The sequence below is a fragment of the Diorhabda sublineata genome, chromosome 7 (genome assembly GCF_026230105.1).
Source record: "Diorhabda sublineata isolate icDioSubl1.1 chromosome 7, icDioSubl1.1, whole genome shotgun sequence".
In the NCBI taxonomy this organism is placed as follows: Eukaryota; Metazoa; Arthropoda; class Insecta; order Coleoptera; family Chrysomelidae; genus Diorhabda; species Diorhabda sublineata.
The window spans coordinates 23234525-23251905 of record NC_079480.1 but is presented as its reverse complement, the minus strand read 5'-3'; the positions used below and the strand labels follow the sequence as shown (position 1 = coordinate 23251905).

At 28.0% G+C, this 17381-nt stretch overlaps 2 protein-coding genes and 1 long non-coding RNA gene across 3 annotated transcripts; 1 reads left to right on the top strand and 2 right to left on the bottom strand.

Moving 5' to 3' along the window:
- The first annotated feature begins 3564 nt into the window (after positions 1-3564).
- LOC130447043 (uncharacterized) lies at positions 3565-9724 on the top strand. Its single transcript, XM_056783655.1, has 3 exons — positions 3565-3725; positions 6973-7308; positions 9244-9724. Exons 1-3 carry the CDS (start codon positions 3677-3679, stop codon positions 9450-9452), a joined length of 594 nt encoding a protein of 197 aa, XP_056639633.1. The 5' UTR covers positions 3565-3676; the 3' UTR covers positions 9453-9724.
- Positions 9725-11755: 2031 nt separating this feature from the next.
- On the bottom strand, positions 11756-13290 carry LOC130447042 (uncharacterized). Its single transcript, XR_008910205.1, has 3 exons — positions 12821-13290; positions 12477-12658; positions 11756-12035 (listed from the first exon to the last, which is right to left on the bottom strand). It is a non-coding gene; the product is annotated as an uncharacterized LOC130447042 (long non-coding RNA).
- A 118-nt stretch (positions 13291-13408) lies between these two features.
- LOC130447041 (uncharacterized) lies at positions 13409-17170 on the bottom strand. The gene is made up of 3 exons (XM_056783654.1): positions 16778-17170; positions 13941-14072; positions 13409-13884 (listed from the first exon to the last, which is right to left on the bottom strand). The coding sequence occupies exons 1-3, from the start codon at positions 16824-16826 to the stop codon at positions 13673-13675; spliced, it is 393 nt and encodes a 130-aa protein (XP_056639632.1). The 5' UTR covers positions 16827-17170; the 3' UTR covers positions 13409-13672.
- Between the last annotated feature and the right edge of the window lie 211 nt (positions 17171-17381).

The window sequence follows — 17381 nt, the reverse complement described above, 5'->3', positions numbered from 1 at the left end:
TAGCCGCGTGAACACGTGTTGTTTGAACCAACAAAAAGTTTAAGCTTTCGAGGAATTTCAATTTCATTGAATAAATACAATTAACTGATGAACTACAAAAACTACTTCAGGGTGAATAAAAAACTTTTATAAACAGTGTTGACGTGATCGCGATAAAAATTTCAAATTATTTTGTGATCTTTTATATAAACCAATATCGTACCATGTCAATCTGGATCGCGATGATTGATAGTGATTTAAATTAAGCATGTTTGTTCACGGTACTACTTTTTTGCTATTGCGCTTGAGCAGCCGAAAATTGCTCGATCCGATTCGTGAATACGAAACTTATTAAATTCATAAGTAACCTAACCATAAACGATACTTTACGTACAACCAATTCGTGGTTATGAATTACACCCTCGAACAAAGCTGACGTTTTACACCGTTGCCACGTTGTAATTAAATTCGCATAAAATATAACCTAATTTTTTTAGTAAACATTTTTTTTAAATGTTTAGAACATTATGAATATACTTAATCTCTTAAAAAAGTAATCGGAACTAGGGGTATAACTTGATTTCGTTCTCTCTAAAAATATATTATTAGATACACCAACATATTGGAATAGCTTGTTAAAGACTTACACAGCGCGTTGTAATTTTAGATATTTCTTTTTAAATAATTATAAAAATAATTAGGTATATATAATTTGTATAAAAAATTGAACATTTTTAAACTTCAAATAACAAAAACAAGAAAATCTGACACAACGTCCTGATTTTTACAACAATGAATCTTACAACACCGCAATAACACGGTTACCAACGTTTGGAATATAATTTCCCATGTAAACTTTGGATTTGGATTTTAATTAATTGTTTCAGTATATAAGAAAAATCAATATTTTTTCTTTATTGTTCTTAAAATGAACGAATCTAATTCTTCAAGCCAAACATCGTTATAACTTTTTGAAGTTACCTTTATGTTAGTAACGCCATCTATTAGTTATATAGTAAGTATAGGTATTGAATTTAAAATGTAAATAGATCCTGACGCACATGCAGCGTTTAACGAAATTATTTTTATTATAACAATTATTTATTCAATTAGTTTTTCTAAACAAATCAGAGTAATACTCATATTAAATAGCCTTGCCTAGTCTAATAAAACCATTTTATGAGACAAACAAAAAGTGAAATACATAATATTTTTTAATTATTTCAAGAACACAAATTAAGCAAATGTAGGTCAATTTTAAAAATTTATTTTTTAATTTTCGTTATAACTTTTTTAGTAAATATGTGGATATTCTATTGATTCTTTTTTATTCTAACCTTATCAGGTGTGTAATTGACGAATAAAGGTCAACGCGAGTAGTTGTAACACGAACTATAATTTTTCTTTGAAGGTTAAGTTACTGTAATTGATGGGAATTCTTTGGGGTCACAGATTACTAACAAAAGATTAATAGAATCACAGTGCACTTAGTATATAGTGTAAAGTCAATTAAAAACCTATAAACAGATTTAACCACTCATTATTTGAATTATATCGTCAAATAATACTCAATGAATATTGTAGTTATTTTATAACTGACAGGTGGAAAGGCCCATCTCTATACAATGCATATTAACATCTTATAGACTCAAAAATGTAGATAATGAATCGTTAAATTTGGAAAAATATTAAATGATGATTTTACAAAGAACTTAACAGAAATCTATGTTATGAATTACTGATGTCTATTTATGTTCTTCATATAATAACATCCAATCTTTTCTAAGGAACCATTTAAATTCCTAAGCAAACCTAACCTAACCACTCATTATTTGAATTTTATCGTCAAATAATACTCAATGAATATTGTAGTTATTTTATAACTGACAGGTGGAAAGGCCCATCTCTATACAATGCATATTAACATCTTATAGACTCAAAAATGTAGATAATGAATCGTTAAATTTGGAAAAATATTAAATGATGATTTTACAAAGAACTTAACAGAAATGTATGTGTGAATTACTAATATCTATTTATGTTCTTCATATAATAACATCCAATCTTTTCTAAGGAACCATTTAAATTCCTAAGCAAACCTAACCTAACCACTCATTATTTGAATTTTATCGTCAAATAATACTCAATGAATATTGTAGTTATTTTATAATTGACAGGTGGAAAGGCCCATCTCTATACAATGCATATTAACATCTTATAGACTCAAAAATGTAGATAATGAATCGTTAAATTTGGAAAAATATTAAATGATGATTTTACAAAGAACTTAACAGAAATCTATGTTATGAATTACTGATGTCTATTTATGTTCTTCATATAATAACATCCAATCTTTTCTAAGGAACCATTTAAATTCCTAAGCAAACCTAACCTAACCACTCATTATTTGAATTATATCGTCAAATAATACTCAATGAATATTGTAGTTATTTTATAATTGACAGGTGGAAAAGCCCATCTCTATACAATGCATATTAACATCTTATAGACTCAAAAATGTAGATAATGAATCGTTAAATTTGGAAAAATATTAAATGATGATTTTACAAAGAACTTAACAGAAATGTATGTGTGAATTACTAATATCTATTTATGTTCTTCATATAATAACATCCAATCTTTTCTAAGGAACCATTTAAATTCCTAAGCAAACCTAACCTAACCACTCATTATTTGAATTTTATCGTCAAATAATACTCAATGAATATTGTAGTTATTTTATAATTGACAGGTGGAAAGGCCCATCTCTATACAATGCATATTAACATCTTATAGACTCAAAAATGTAGATAATGAATCGTTAAATTTGGAAAAATATTAAATGATGATTTTACAAAGAACTTAACAGAAATCTATGTTATGAATTACTGATGTCTATTTATGTTCTTCATATAATAACATCCAATCTTTTCTAAGGAACCATTTAAATTCCTAAGCAAACCTAACCTAACCACTCATTATTTGAATTATATCGTCAAATAATACTCAATGAATATTGTAGTTATTTTATAATTGACAGGTGGAAAAGCCCATCTCTATACAATGCATATTAACATCTTATAGACTCAAAAATGTAAATAATGAATCGTTAAATTTGGAAAAATATTAAATGATGATTTTACAAAGAACTTAACAGAAATCTATGTTATGAATTACTGATGTCTATTTATGTTCTTCATATAATAACATCCAATCTTTTCTAAGGAACCATTTAAATTCCTAAGCAAACCTAACCTAACCACTCATTATTTGAATTATTTCGTCAAATAATACTCAATGAATATTGTAGTTATTTTATAACTGACAGGTGGAAAAGCCCATCTCTATACAATGCATATTAACATCTTATAGACTCAAAAATGTAGATAATGAATCGTTAAATTTGGAAAAATATTAAATGATGATTTTACAAAGAACGAAAAACAAAAGAAACAACAACCCTAAAGTATTACTTACTATAAAATTCTTTTTGTTTCTGGATTCACCTTGTTTCTCAGCCTCAACTCGTTTTGAAAGGTGGGAGGAAAACAAAAAGAAACATCCAATCTTTTCTAAGGTACCATTCAAATTCGCCGTTAGCAGAAGTAGGTTAAGTTACACGCAATCTCAATTTAATTTGGTATCACTTTCGCGCTTTCATCGTGAAACTGATTTGTTTGGATTTTGTGTTTTAAACATGAAATTCGTACTTGGTACTGTGTTGTTTGTTTTCGTTTTCCATAAAGGTAAGATTCCACAATTTTATCAATTTAACAATTTTTATCGATTTTTTTTAATAAATTATTTCATTAGTATAAACTTTTTGATTGCATATATATAAATAATATTTAGTATTTCCGTTTTTTTATTGTTTTATTAGAAAAACACAGAAATTCCGTATTTCATACGACACCTTCAAAAACAACTTCATCAACAGCATTTCTGGTTTTATTTGCTGTCTTTGTTGCACACATTTAAAATGACTAAAATATTTTTTTCACGTGCAGTAACATTTAGCAAATTTCTCTGTAGTATGTATTTGCAATATATAATTATTTATTAGTAAACCAACACTACTTAAATCAATACAGTGATTATAAACGAGCTTCCTTCTCCGGCCAATAAGGACCGTGTTGTCCACCTGCTAATAATATGATCACGTGCTGTTTTCTTTTTTGGGAGGATTTTTATTTACCGAAAGTTGTATGTATGTACTCCATTGTTTGTATACATGGTATAAAAAGATGTTAAAGTTATTTAAAAATTAATTATAGATTCCCAAGTAAATCACGCAGAATTAAATTTGTAATCAAAAATCAATTGTTAACTAATTTCTTTGAATTACAAATGAAGGAAATTGGTTATTTCAATGTAATATCATACTGGATGTCCCAAGAACTCATCTCATGGAACAAAAAATTGTATATTCAAAATTAGGCCACTGCTAGTCGTTCGCTATACGGATGAATAATTGTAACTTAATCGTCTAAATAACCTAACCTAAACTAATTTATTAATGAAAATTACAGAACTAAGTACTATTTGATGATGATGAGAGTAAATAATTAACCCTAATTAAATTATAAATATTTCCAAAAAATATTAACATCTGTTACTAACTTTAAATTTTTCAATCTTAACTTCATCGGTGTCATTATCAACAGTTTTATTCAAATCTAATTTGCAATATTTACAGCTCCATTCCTGTAACCTTTTTTTCTGATACAAATTGTCATTAATTTTTTCGACCCTTCACGCAGACGACTAATTTAAGTTATTTATCCGTTAGACTGACGACTAGACACTTCGATAAATTTACAGATAATTTTAGTCAAATTGCAATTTTTTATGAATGTCAAATCCCCTGAAATATTTAATTCAATCATTTTGTTTGTGGAAAGCACTTAAATTCTAGAAAAATAAAATACGTCGTTGGGTTATTATAAAAATTAAAGACATTAATTGCTTATGAAATTACTTGAATTAAAGCAATTACGTTAACCTTGGCAGTGTATGTAACGTGTAGGTATGAGTTGTGCAATCTTATTTTCTGCCTTTTACACATCAATTAAAACTATAGAATGTAGCAAATCTTAGTAAAAACACGAAATTTGGCAACATTTAACTAGCAATTATTAAAGCCCCTGAAATTATAAAAGTTAGGCAGCACGCTATACAATTTATATGATAAATAATTCTTCATTACACAAAAAATTGATAACAATAATTAATTGTTTATATTTAACGATGTGAACATATTCATCTTTTCTTTCTTCAGATCAGCATTGTATGCAAAATATATGGCCAGCGTGTGTAGGTTCATTAAAACCGGTTATAGTAGAAATATTTTCGTAACTCTCATGAATTATTTATCGATTCTTATTAAACAAAACTTATTGAAAAGATAAAGTCCCTTTAAATATTGAATAAGAAATTTTGGAAACTGCTAAATGGTTTTCTTTATTTGGATTATATTATGAGAGATCTAAGTTAAAAAATAAATAATTTAAACAAAAGTAGTCTATATTACGCATAAACGTTCAAATTAGTATGAGTAATAAAATTTTACGTATTTATATTTGAAACAATAATAATAACAGAGGTGAGATTATTATGTAATGTTCAGTATCGTCAAGGTCAAGCATGAAGTAGCTTGTTATTCGTTTTAACCGCACAAAACAATGAAATTCCTCTTATAAATTGTGTTTTTCCAACTTTTTATAATTCTACTTATTGTAATTCCTTTATTTATTAACAGAAATTAATATTTTTTTCACAATTAAATATTAAACATTACTACTTATATCAGCCATATTTGATGACGTGTCATTGACCTACAAACATTAATATAAGGTTTGTTCTTTATAGTTGCACTGGAACTGGACAGTGCAGGCCAGTTATGAGTGCATTGGATCGGATATAAAGAACGATATAGTGTAGAGAGCAATGGAGCATTTGTTGGTTGTTGTATTTGAGGTTATTTGATGTGATTCAGGCCTTGTAGTATTAACAATGATAACAAAATGATATTTTACATTCGTCCGATGACGAAGACGTAGTGCAATCGTTTCAAGATTACACTTATTGCACTGCACCCGCTGAACTAACTCTAGATCCAGTGCAAATAGTACAGTAAACTGGGTGAACTAATTTTCTTGCACTGCTACTAAGAACAGCAACACTAGCGCTTTATAGTACATCCTGAACTAGTTCTGCCAATGCAGCTACCAAGAACAAACCTATAGACTACAGTTCCGTCAAATTAATTACGGAAATCTCTTTTAGCGGGCTTTTTAAATTTATCGACTGTACTATAACGATTATTATGGTAATGTGTAATTAATTAACTGATTCATAAATTAATTTTCGGGAATGGTAACTAGGTGTGTCACTTCATAGTTAGATCATCACGTACAATAATTTGATTACTTACATTTTTCTTATTTTATTGAGTTTACGTTGTAAATAGTTCATTTAGTAACATTTGACCTTGGAAATATTTTTTATCGCACCATTGTTAGAAAAATATTGAATATAAATTCTATATAATTGAGATATTAGCTGATGTTTTTCGTTTAAATTGATTTTATTATGAATATTCGTAAGTAAATAATGAAATTTATATTCTTGTCAAAGAAATAAATTCTATTAATTCTATCGGTAGACATTTTGTTTATCTATATTAGTGCGTAGTAACAAACAAACCATAATAATATTTATGGTGAATGATAGGTTACCATATTTACATTGTGTTTTGCGATGCAGTGTGCAAATTATGATACCTAAAAGGAATTCCGACCATGAGATAATCACCAAAATATTTATATATATTTCTAAAATAATTTCCAATAAAAATTCACTAAGCAAAACGTCATTGACAAAAATGAAAAGAAATATAGAAATTCAGTATATGTGCGAGAGAGATAGAAAATCACAAAAAGTGCTTGATTCTGTTCTTTTCACATTCGTTTCATCTATCTGCGTTCGTTTCAGCTGCCACTTTACAATGCTGGAAATGTTCGAGCGATATAGATCACACGTGTTCGGATCCGTTCAACGACGTTACTACGTATAGATCGAGTTCGTCGTATAATTCACAATCATACAATCAACGACAAATCGATAATAATTACAATAGACAATACGATCAAAATTATAATAGACAATACGATCCTAACTACAACAGACAGTACGATCAAAATTACAATCCGGTTTACAATACCGGTTTGAGAAATGATTATAATAGCAGACCTATGTTGGAGGTTTGCGATGAAAACGATGCGAGAAATAGAAGAATGAAGAACGTATGCTTGAAAGAAATTGTTAGAGGTATGTATATCATACAACTTTAAGTATACCACCCTGTATATATTTCACGTTTCTTTTGATTCTCACTATCCATTATTTATTATTAATAAGAATTGAATTTTGAAATTGTGAATATTCAGAATGTTATTTTTGGCATTTATTGTTCGTTCTTACCTTAAAGGCGCCATAATATTGAATTAGTACAAGATACCGCCACGGTAGCGTTAATGTTTCGATTACAATATGGCGGAAACAGCTGGGATTCTTATTTTGTAATGGAAGACTAATAAAAACAAAGTTCTCATCATTTAAGTTATTTAACAATTATAAAAAAGTTTATTTCAAAATGTGAATTGTTTAAAAGGAAGGATATTCATTTTCTATGCTAGTATTTGGTATGAATCATGTCGAATAAACAATAATCATTCGATTTTAAATAGATATTATTGATGAAACGTAAATATACCGTATAATTATGCGTCCCATCGAATGAAGATGCATTTTCTTCTTTTTTATATCAAGGTTTTATGAAATGCAGTTAATTATAACCAAATGCTATTAATATATCGTAAAAACGATTGTTACTATAAAAAAACTTGTTTCTTATTCATTTTTTATCAATAGAAACAACTACTGATCAAAATCTCATAATATAGAATGTCTCAAATTAATATATCTTCAATAAAATTTTCCCGATTAATAATAATTATAAATTTTATATATAGCATGATGTATAAACCGTAAAAAGGATAAACCTTCGATATTATTTTAAAAAATATAAAATGACTGAAAATTTTTCATGTTAATGTGGAAAAACTAGTAGAAAACGAACTATTTAATATCCACCAGTTTCATTTAAATATCTACTTAACCTAACAATACATCATCTGTAGTATATTTGAGGTTATGTCATTGAAATGAAGAGTTAAAGGTAGAAAGCGCCATTATCCACACATTTTCGTCTCACGTGATCTCTCGTTTATGTATTTGTATTGTTTACATTTGATTATTTCGTAAATAGAAGAGATATTAATAGAAAAAAGTCAGTTAACAAGCTGTATTGTACAATAATGGATTGCCTAAATATGAGATCGATATATTATTACTTGGTTCCTATTTCCTACCCCCAATTCGAAAGACTTAAGCTATTACTTTCCATGATTGAAAATTCACAACACAGAGTGAAATAAAAAAGTTCGTTTCTAAGCATGATATCACGCTAAATCATGACAACGTAATAGTACGTGAGCTCACGTGATACGAGGTTTCCGTCATTACTTAACCAAAACAAAAAAAACAAAAACATTACATAGAAAATTGTAAAAAGTACTATTCTTCATTTATAAAGACTGAAATAGGTCGAAACGTCAATTTTTACTTGTTATTCAAACTGATTTTCTATCAACATAGACTCAAAGTTAAATTATCACGACAAACATATAAAAAGGTCTACTAAGTACAAAGTTGAATAAAATATATATAGTTTTCTATTAAATTGTACACAAGTATTACCATGTATTCATTCTAAACATTTTTTACTCTACGCGTATAGTGAAAGTAAAAACATACAATGACCTTATTTCAGTGTAGCTTGTTTATAAAAGTAACGGTTAATACCTAAACATTCATTCGTTATTCAAGCATTGACCTGCATTTTGTTATAAATACCGCAGAAAACAAAATTCAGTTGATGATAATCAATTGATTATTATTTAAATTTAAAAAAAACTACCATTATGATAAATAATAATTGAAAAGACAACATTTAACAAATTATATTTTGACATAAATACAATATGGCGTCGGAAACGGATATTTTAGTAATAAAAAGTGAGGTTATAAACGTTTCTGTTGAACACGTAATAAATTTATATTTATATATTTTTACGTTAAATAAATAGTGTTTTTATGTTAAATAAACAATTTATTTCCAATAATTTCTATTTGTAATTTCAGGAAGTAATTACGTAAGTGTAGTCAGAAGGTGTGAACTGGTTCCATACGAGCAAAAAGTGGGAACATGTTCACAGAGCGTCAATCGAGGTCTTACATTAGATTTTTGCGAATATTGCGATTACGATGGCTGTAACTCCGCCAACGGAATCCAAACGAATATTCTCATAGCTACAACGATAGCTTTCCTAGTTTTATTTTTACATTTTTAACTGATTAGTTACCTTAGATATTCTTAGCATTATATCACGTGTTCGTACAATGCTGGTTGCATAACCATTAGTATACAAATAACAGAAGGCTAAAACAATTGGTTGTGGTTAATCAACCGCATAACGTACGTTTAATGTAAATGATTTGTTAGTGTATTATGTTAATTATATATATATAATAGATTGCGTTTTTTTATTTATTGATTGATGTTTAATTTTGCACAAAATTATTTCAAATGCGAAATGAAAATAAAGGAAACAATAAAACTTAATTCTGATTTGACCTTTTAGTAGATTGTAGTTGTGTTTATTTGATTAAAAGAGCGTAAGTGACGTGTGACATAAAATAAAAAATCACAGAATCACGAGTAGCGTGTTATACTCTTGATCAGTTTAAAGAGAAAACGTATTACTAAATATATTTTGTTCTGTCGCAGTGGTCTTATAGACACTACCGATTTTAGTGACTAACAGAATAAGTTTATATTCGATAAAAAAGAAGAAAGTGTCATTGATTGGGAATGCAAACAATCGACAATGTCGATAATTGCGTAAATCTTCAATCATTCTACCAAAACTCATAATAATATTGTAAAAATGTAAAAGATTGAAAAAAATGATAAATGACAATGATCTTATTCATATGTACATATGTATGTTGGAGACAATATAAACAAAAGATCATAGATATTGAGTTAGAATTTGTTTGCAGCTCTGCTAGTTATAAAATAACTGTGTCATACCATACAATAACAATGATTGAGTCCTTTATCAACTTGTGTCGATAGTGCTTTTATACGACATATGGAGTTTTTATCACTGGAAAAACTTACTACCTACAATGAGTTAGGTAACTAAGAATATTAATGTTATTGAGTAGAAAAATGTTTTTTCATGTACATGTTGTCGAATAATACAGCAACTAATTAGAAAAAAGATGGCAACTGTTTAGAAGCAATATAAATCCAAGTGGATATAGAGTTGGGATTTTTCGCTTCAAAATAACTGCTTTTCCTATTCATTTTATTTATTTTTCGAAGAAAAGTAAATTACTTTTCGTGTTCAAGGGGTATTGAATTTCTTTGAAAAACTGTTAATTGTTAAATGCTTAATAGATTCAACTTGTTCCATCTAAGCTTGTAGTCAGAATCAAGACTGTTAGTTGGAAACATGAACAAGTAGATATTTTCATCTCTATAATTTTCTATGACAGAGGAGTTTTTTCCTGATTATAGACCTAAAAGAGCGTTCTGTTGATATAGGTGAATATAAGATCAAGACGAATCTTTAGTTTTTAACACTTAAACTATCAGAGTATTGTACAGACTTAGGCTACCAACAAAAAAATGTTTATCAATACAATAAACTCTATTGTCTAAAAATAGTGCAAACACGAGAGCAATAGAGTTGGGACTTGCCCTTCCAGAACTGTTACTTTGAAACATAAACAAGAGGAGTTTTTTCCTGCTTATAGACCTAAAAGAGCGTTCGGTTGATAAAGGTGTATATAAGATCAAGACCAATTTTTAGTTTTTATAAGTGAAAAAATCAGAGAACAGTACACAGACTTAGGCAACCAACAAAATTAATGTTATTAAGTAGAAAATTAAAAAAAATAATAAAATTAAAAATAACTGTTTCTCGTACCAATTTCATTCATTTTATGAAGAAAACCAACTGTTCTATTTAAATGCCATAACAAGTATTAAATTTTCGTGGAAAACGTAACAATGATTGAATAGTCAATAGATTCAGACATGCAGTCAGAAGCCAGAACTGTTATTTTGAAACATAAATAAGTAGATATTCTCATCTCTATAATTTTAAATGACAAGAGGAGTTTTTTCCTGGTTATATCCAAAGATTATATACTCGATAGATCTACCATTCCGTATACAAATTCGACGACAAAGTTCGACCTTAGCGACATCTCTCGTACTGACTCCATACCAAGAAAAAAGATTTCTATAATCAAAGATTTGAGCTGAGGTTCATATCCATGTTAATTTCCCGGGAAATTTGAAAATAACTGGTAATTTTAAATGGTTGAAGCTAGTTGTCGCATCAAATTGTGAATGAAACAAAAGTATTATGCAAAATACTTTCATTTTGCTAAAATTTCAAATTCAAATATTGTTGTTTACAAGAAAATATAAATACCTGAAATTAAAATGTTTAAATGAAATATTTTGTAGAATATTTTAGTTTCATTTACAATTTATGTGACAACCAGGTCCTACAATCTAAATTTCACAATTAAATGGTTTATATAAGATATAGGTATGGAATATTGAAACACGGGATGATTATTATAATTTTTATTTCGTTATTGACATTTTATAACTATATCCACAAACAAAAAATTTTCCTTCGCACTTTAGCATGCTTAGGACTGTCAACAGTGAGATGTTGGCGTGTTTGAAAAATGTTTCTGTTTGTACATGGTACATCCAATGGTATATAAAAAACTGATTTTATAAACATGGATAATTAATGATTACCGTTGTCTTTCTTGTAGCTTTTTTTATATTTAACATATACCATATTCATCACATCATAGTCTTCATATTGTTGATCTTTGACCTTCAAAATTTTATTAATTAAACCTATGTAATGAAAGATGTATATATTGAAACTAATAATTACAAATATATTTACATAATCCTTATGATATGAACAAAAGATTGAGGAAATGTCTGTCAAATCCTCCAAACGAAATATTTGTTTCATTATGCCTAACGGATTGATTAACTGGGGCAATCTTTCAAAAATTTTATCAGAAAACCTTTTAAAAATATCACAAAATTTTGCTGAAGGCTCATATAAAACATTTTTTTATGTTCCCTAGAATATATTAATGAATTGGCCTTAATTACTTCGTTTGACAATATTATATTTTTACACAAGTGGCATTTGAGACTTTTAAATAATTTCTTCCCTACTGAACCTGCCACATAAGGAGTGACAAGACTTTTCACTAAGATTCATACGAGATTTATTGTCACAGTAAATATAAGTACTTACCAGGTAAATGTAGAGTTGGCAGTGAAAGTTTTTTAACCTGCCATTGGGGTTTCTACAAATTGGTTCAAAATGAATATTACATATTCTATGTTATGATAATACTATATCTGCTGTATAACTTGGGGTTATTTATTCTTTGCAACCAAATTCTGCAAACGTCTTCATTCGTAGGAATGGAATGTCTATAAAAAAGTAAAATAAGGATAAAATCATTCAACATATTTAACCATTCAACAAAATGATTTCCTAAATACAAATTAATGAAGTTGGGAAGAAAAGAGTTATTCTCGTATAGATATGAACTTGATTTCAATATGTTGATAAATACTAAATATTACTCTCACCTTATCGCTTACTTATTCGTGCATCCTGGTACACAGCAGGCCTTTACTCGTTTACTCATATTGACTAAGTAAACACGACAGCACAATTCGCAACAAATAATAACTTTCAAATTCACAAAAATGCAAATAGATAATAAACAAACAATGTCAAACACGTTTGGAAGATTGACGTTGTGCATTCAATAATCTTGGTTCTTTCTCGATTGCAACTTAGTTTTAGAATTCAGATTGACAAACATTTAAAAATAAAACACCAAAAAGTAAGCTTTTAGATGTGAGCCAGTAACAGAGATGGCGTTGAAAATCGTCCCGAACTTCTCCTATTCCAGTGCACAGGCCATGGTTATATCGTTCTGTTGTTGTAAGTGTATATCATATCATGACTAATCTTTATATTACTAAATAAACTATCAGAGCACAGTAAAGAGTTATGCAATTAGCAACATTAATGTTAAGTAGAAAAAATTTTAAAAAAAATGAGATGACCTTATCGTTTAGAAATAGCGTAAACACGAGAGCATATAGAGTTGGGACCTTTCGTTACCAGCTCTACCGGTTAAAAAATGAATGTTAAAAAAAAAGAAAGAGATGGATTTATTGTTTATTTAAGTAAATTTATAAATTACCAACGTCATAAACTTCACAAAAAAGTAGAACAAGAAATATTTATTTAAATATACAAAATTACAACAAGCGTTACACAAACTACATTGAGGTACTAATACTTGTACATTATGACATTTTATTACTGACAAATTCCAGATTTAAAGTACCATTAACAAATTTAAATTTTTGACACGTATATTTCAAACTTATTTTTTTTTAACACGACACGTGATGACGATTAAATATTTACAACAAGTATTTTTGGCCCAAAAAGGCTAAAAAGATTCCAACTACGGCCGTTAAACTAAATTTGACAGTCGCTGCGGAGTTACATAAATCCGTTTTACAAACTGTACATTTAATATCGGTAGCTCCAGGTATAGTGGGGCAATTGTTATCATTTCCGGTTTTAGGTACAGTTACACATTTTCTTTGTACGCCTTCCTTACCATCCTTATCTGAAATATAATTAATTATTATGACAAATTAGTTATTTTGACTTAAATAAAATTACCTTTGAATACGACTTTTTGACAAACTGCTTCTAGACTTTGATCGGCAACTTTACCACATGTAAATTTGTCCCATAATTTCATTTCTTTTTTGCAGGTTTCGGTATCGCAAGTATAACAATCTAAAGCGCTCACTACAACAAAATTAATCATCCAAATAATAATATATCGTTCCTTATTCGCCATCTCTATATCACTTCTTCTTTTTTTATACAATCAGTTGTATTGAATGTCAGATAAATTAGATTTCAAAATTATTCAATTCAATAATAAATAATCATCCCCTGTATAAAATGAATGAAATATGATTATTTGTCTCTTAATAAATTGTAATAATAATAATTCAATCGCAAGAAACATACCGTTCTTAATTCGCCATCTCTATATTTCTTCCTCTTTTTTATAAAATCAGTTGTATAGAATATCAGATAAATTATAATTTAGTAAACATTTAATTTATAAACGTTATTAGTAAATTATCCCCTATATAAAGTGTATGGAGAATAAATATTTGTCTATTGATCAATTTTACTATAAAAACAGAACTATGAGGGTCATTAACCGTGCCTAATTTGTCCCCAATTCGCATGGGAAAGTACGTAAACTACTCCCAACCCATGTTTCGGACTTCTTGGCGCCAGGATGCACATTTGAGGAGATTTTATTGATTTCTAGCAGGGGAGAGTTTCCCTTGTTGTTCTATTTTGTTTTTTTCGGTAAATTCAAACAAAATTATTTAGATTTGATAAAAAAAATGTCAATTGTAATATTTATAGAAATAAAAAAGTCCAACATTGTATTGAATATATGTTATACAGTCAAAATTAACAATTTATCAATACTACGAGTATTTGAAACGTATTAATATTATTCAAACATTATCAACAACGTCCTTTTAATTAATAAAAAGTAAACAATACATCAAGTTTTATAATTTATTGTGATGTTTGTCTTCAAAATTTGATAGGTTGCTTTATTAATAAATTCAAGGTTACATTTACTAATATCGTTAGAGTTTTCTGAAGTTGACCTTGAATCATTTTAAAGAACGATAGAAAATGAGGAATGTACAGTCTCATGTAAAAATTCGATGAAATTTTAAAATAACAAAGAATGCATTTTAAAAACAATTTATTTAATATTAATTACGTTCACTACAGTTAACATTGACTTTAATGGATTCTTAATAGTTTAAATGTAAATTTATCTATAAAAATAAAACATAATCACATCGTTAACTAATAGATTTATTTCACTGTTGACTGTATTCTCTTACGTCGCATTCGTCCTCAAACTATCGTAATGTGAATTGACTGTTAATTTGATAATGAAAAAACGACATTCAAAACATGAATATCAAATACTTGTTCTTTTAAATTTTCCAAGTTACTAACTTTTTACAGTTACTAAGGCTGATTTCTGCTTATAATAAATGACACTATTTTTAAATTCTGTGGTAAAAAATTATATCGGGGTACAGAGGCGTGCATATTTTTTTTCATATTAGAAATTCTAGAACTGAAAAAATATCCATCGTCAAACAATGGGAAAGTTAAGGAATTTCATATGTCTCAACCTCTGTCTGTTTTTTCGACCACACAGTATGTATAACATTTTTTTATGATCATTCAATGATTAAATAAAATTAATAAGTGCTCATTATTGAAAATACGTATATAATAATTTATGGCACTGTTTCTAAAATCTTTCCACCTCTAACATCCATAATACCGGAACTAACCAAGCAGACTACTTTTAATGAATTCTAGTAATTTTGTATTTATAAAGAATACCAATATTTATTACGGTTTTTACCCTAAATTTTCCGAAAACGATTCGCCAATAAATATCGATACTCGACCAGTATCGAATAAAAGTATCGATACCTCAATGATATCGTTTTAACCCTAGGTTGGTTATCTTTCTTCTTCTTTTTTATACGAGTATAATCGTAGAATTTATGGTAAAATAGCCAGTTTATTATTTTCGCTTCGGGTATTTTTTTTTAATTGTTAATTGTACATCCAATATCGTAACTTCAGCACTAAATTTTACTGTAGATAGAAAAAACTAAACAATGAAAAAAAATAGAATGTTTTTTTTACTGAAGAATTGAAATAGTAGCCAAATATCATAAAAATAATTGGAAAAAAAAAACAGTAAATGAAGTGAATTAACACAGAGAGCGGTTAGCTTTAAACAAAATGGCGAGTCTGAAGTTGACATGTTTTCATATAAACTGTTAAATTGTAAATGTAAAATGCTTTCGGCATTAAAATATTGATATAGGAAGAAAAAGAGTTCTGTGATTTGCAACTCAAGTCGACGATATTTATATAAAAGTTTTCGCTTAATTGAATGTTTCGGTTACACCTACACGCCAATGCATATATTGAAAGAGGAACAAATAGTTTAGAGATGGGTACGTTATTCAATACGATGTAGTAGCATGTCAAGGACAAGGAACCGCCTTTAATTAATTTAAAAAAGGACCCAGAACTTTTTCAATTAATAAGTGTTGAAGCCGTTACTAAAAATAAACGGTTCACAATTTATTTTTAATAATAACCTAATTGTTAGATATTTCGACATAATACAAATAAAAAATGACCTTAAAAATATCCGTTATGGTAGACAGTTATTAGCGCAATTATAAATCTACGACGAATTTTGAATTTTCATGTAAAAAGTATAAACTTCTATTGATATTCATAAATAAATTTGAAACCCATCGCTTAACTTTTCTGGCATAAACTTTCAAGAATGTACATTCTAAATTTATCGTCGCTATTATTGAATCGAATTAATTATTAGAATTATATTAAAATAATTAACTTACCAGCGTTAAAAACTGCAAAACACGCAAACAAAATTACTAATTTCGCCATTTTATATATATTTTTTGTTTAGTATAAGTAAAACAACGTTATTCTAAATATGGAATGGACTGAACTGTTATTTAGAATATGGACGTTTAGCGGAGGCGATACAAAAATATAAAACCGGTTAAACTCAATGGAAAACAACGACGAGATTTGAGAACCGCCTTTGGTGGGGACGCTTTGTGCGCAGTGAATGTTAAACAGACGAGGCCAAGCGTCGAGAAGAATAATAGTTTTGACAACACATTTTTAAGTAGTAGATTAAATTTATTTCATATTCTTCTATTTATGAAAACAATTATAATTCTTTTAAACAAATATGATTCATTGAGAGTTTTTTTTTATTAAACATCGATCGCATCATATGAAATGTGTCATTATAAATTTCAACTTGACTTCATTGAAATTTGACAACTACGCATCTACGTACGTAAAATATACGGTGTGAAGTAAATATATCTGAAGAATTGTTTAAAATTCATAAAATAATTTGCTTAGTAAAGTATTTGTATCATTAAGAACATAGTTATTTATTATTAAATTGCTTGTTTATCACAATGA

What these genes read in the sequence shown, in the direction of transcription:
- LOC130447043 (XM_056783655.1), top strand. Translation starts at nt 3,677, where the DNA reads ATGAAATTCGTACTTGGTACTGTGTTGTTTGTTTTCGTTTTCCATAAA. An exon ending in TGTTTTCGTTTTCCATAAAG is followed by an intron (nt 3,726 to 6,972) that starts GTAAGATTCCAC and finishes CGTTCGTTTCAG; the next exon opens with CTGCCACTTTACAATGCTGG. An exon ending in CTTGAAAGAAATTGTTAGAG is followed by an intron (nt 7,309 to 9,243) that starts GTATGTATATCA and finishes TTGTAATTTCAG; the next exon opens with GAAGTAATTACGTAAGTGTA.
- LOC130447041 (XM_056783654.1), bottom strand. Translation starts at nt 16,826, where the DNA reads ATGGCGAAATTAGTAATTTTGTTTGCGTGTTTTGCAGTTTTTAACGCT. An exon ending in TTTTGCAGTTTTTAACGCTG is followed by an intron (nt 14,073 to 16,777) that starts GTAAGTTAATTA and finishes ATTTTGTTGTAG; the next exon opens with TGAGCGCTTTAGATTGTTAT. An exon ending in TCAAAAAGTCGTATTCAAAG is followed by an intron (nt 13,885 to 13,940) that starts GTAATTTTATTT and finishes ATTATATTTCAG; the next exon opens with ATAAGGATGGTAAGGAAGGC.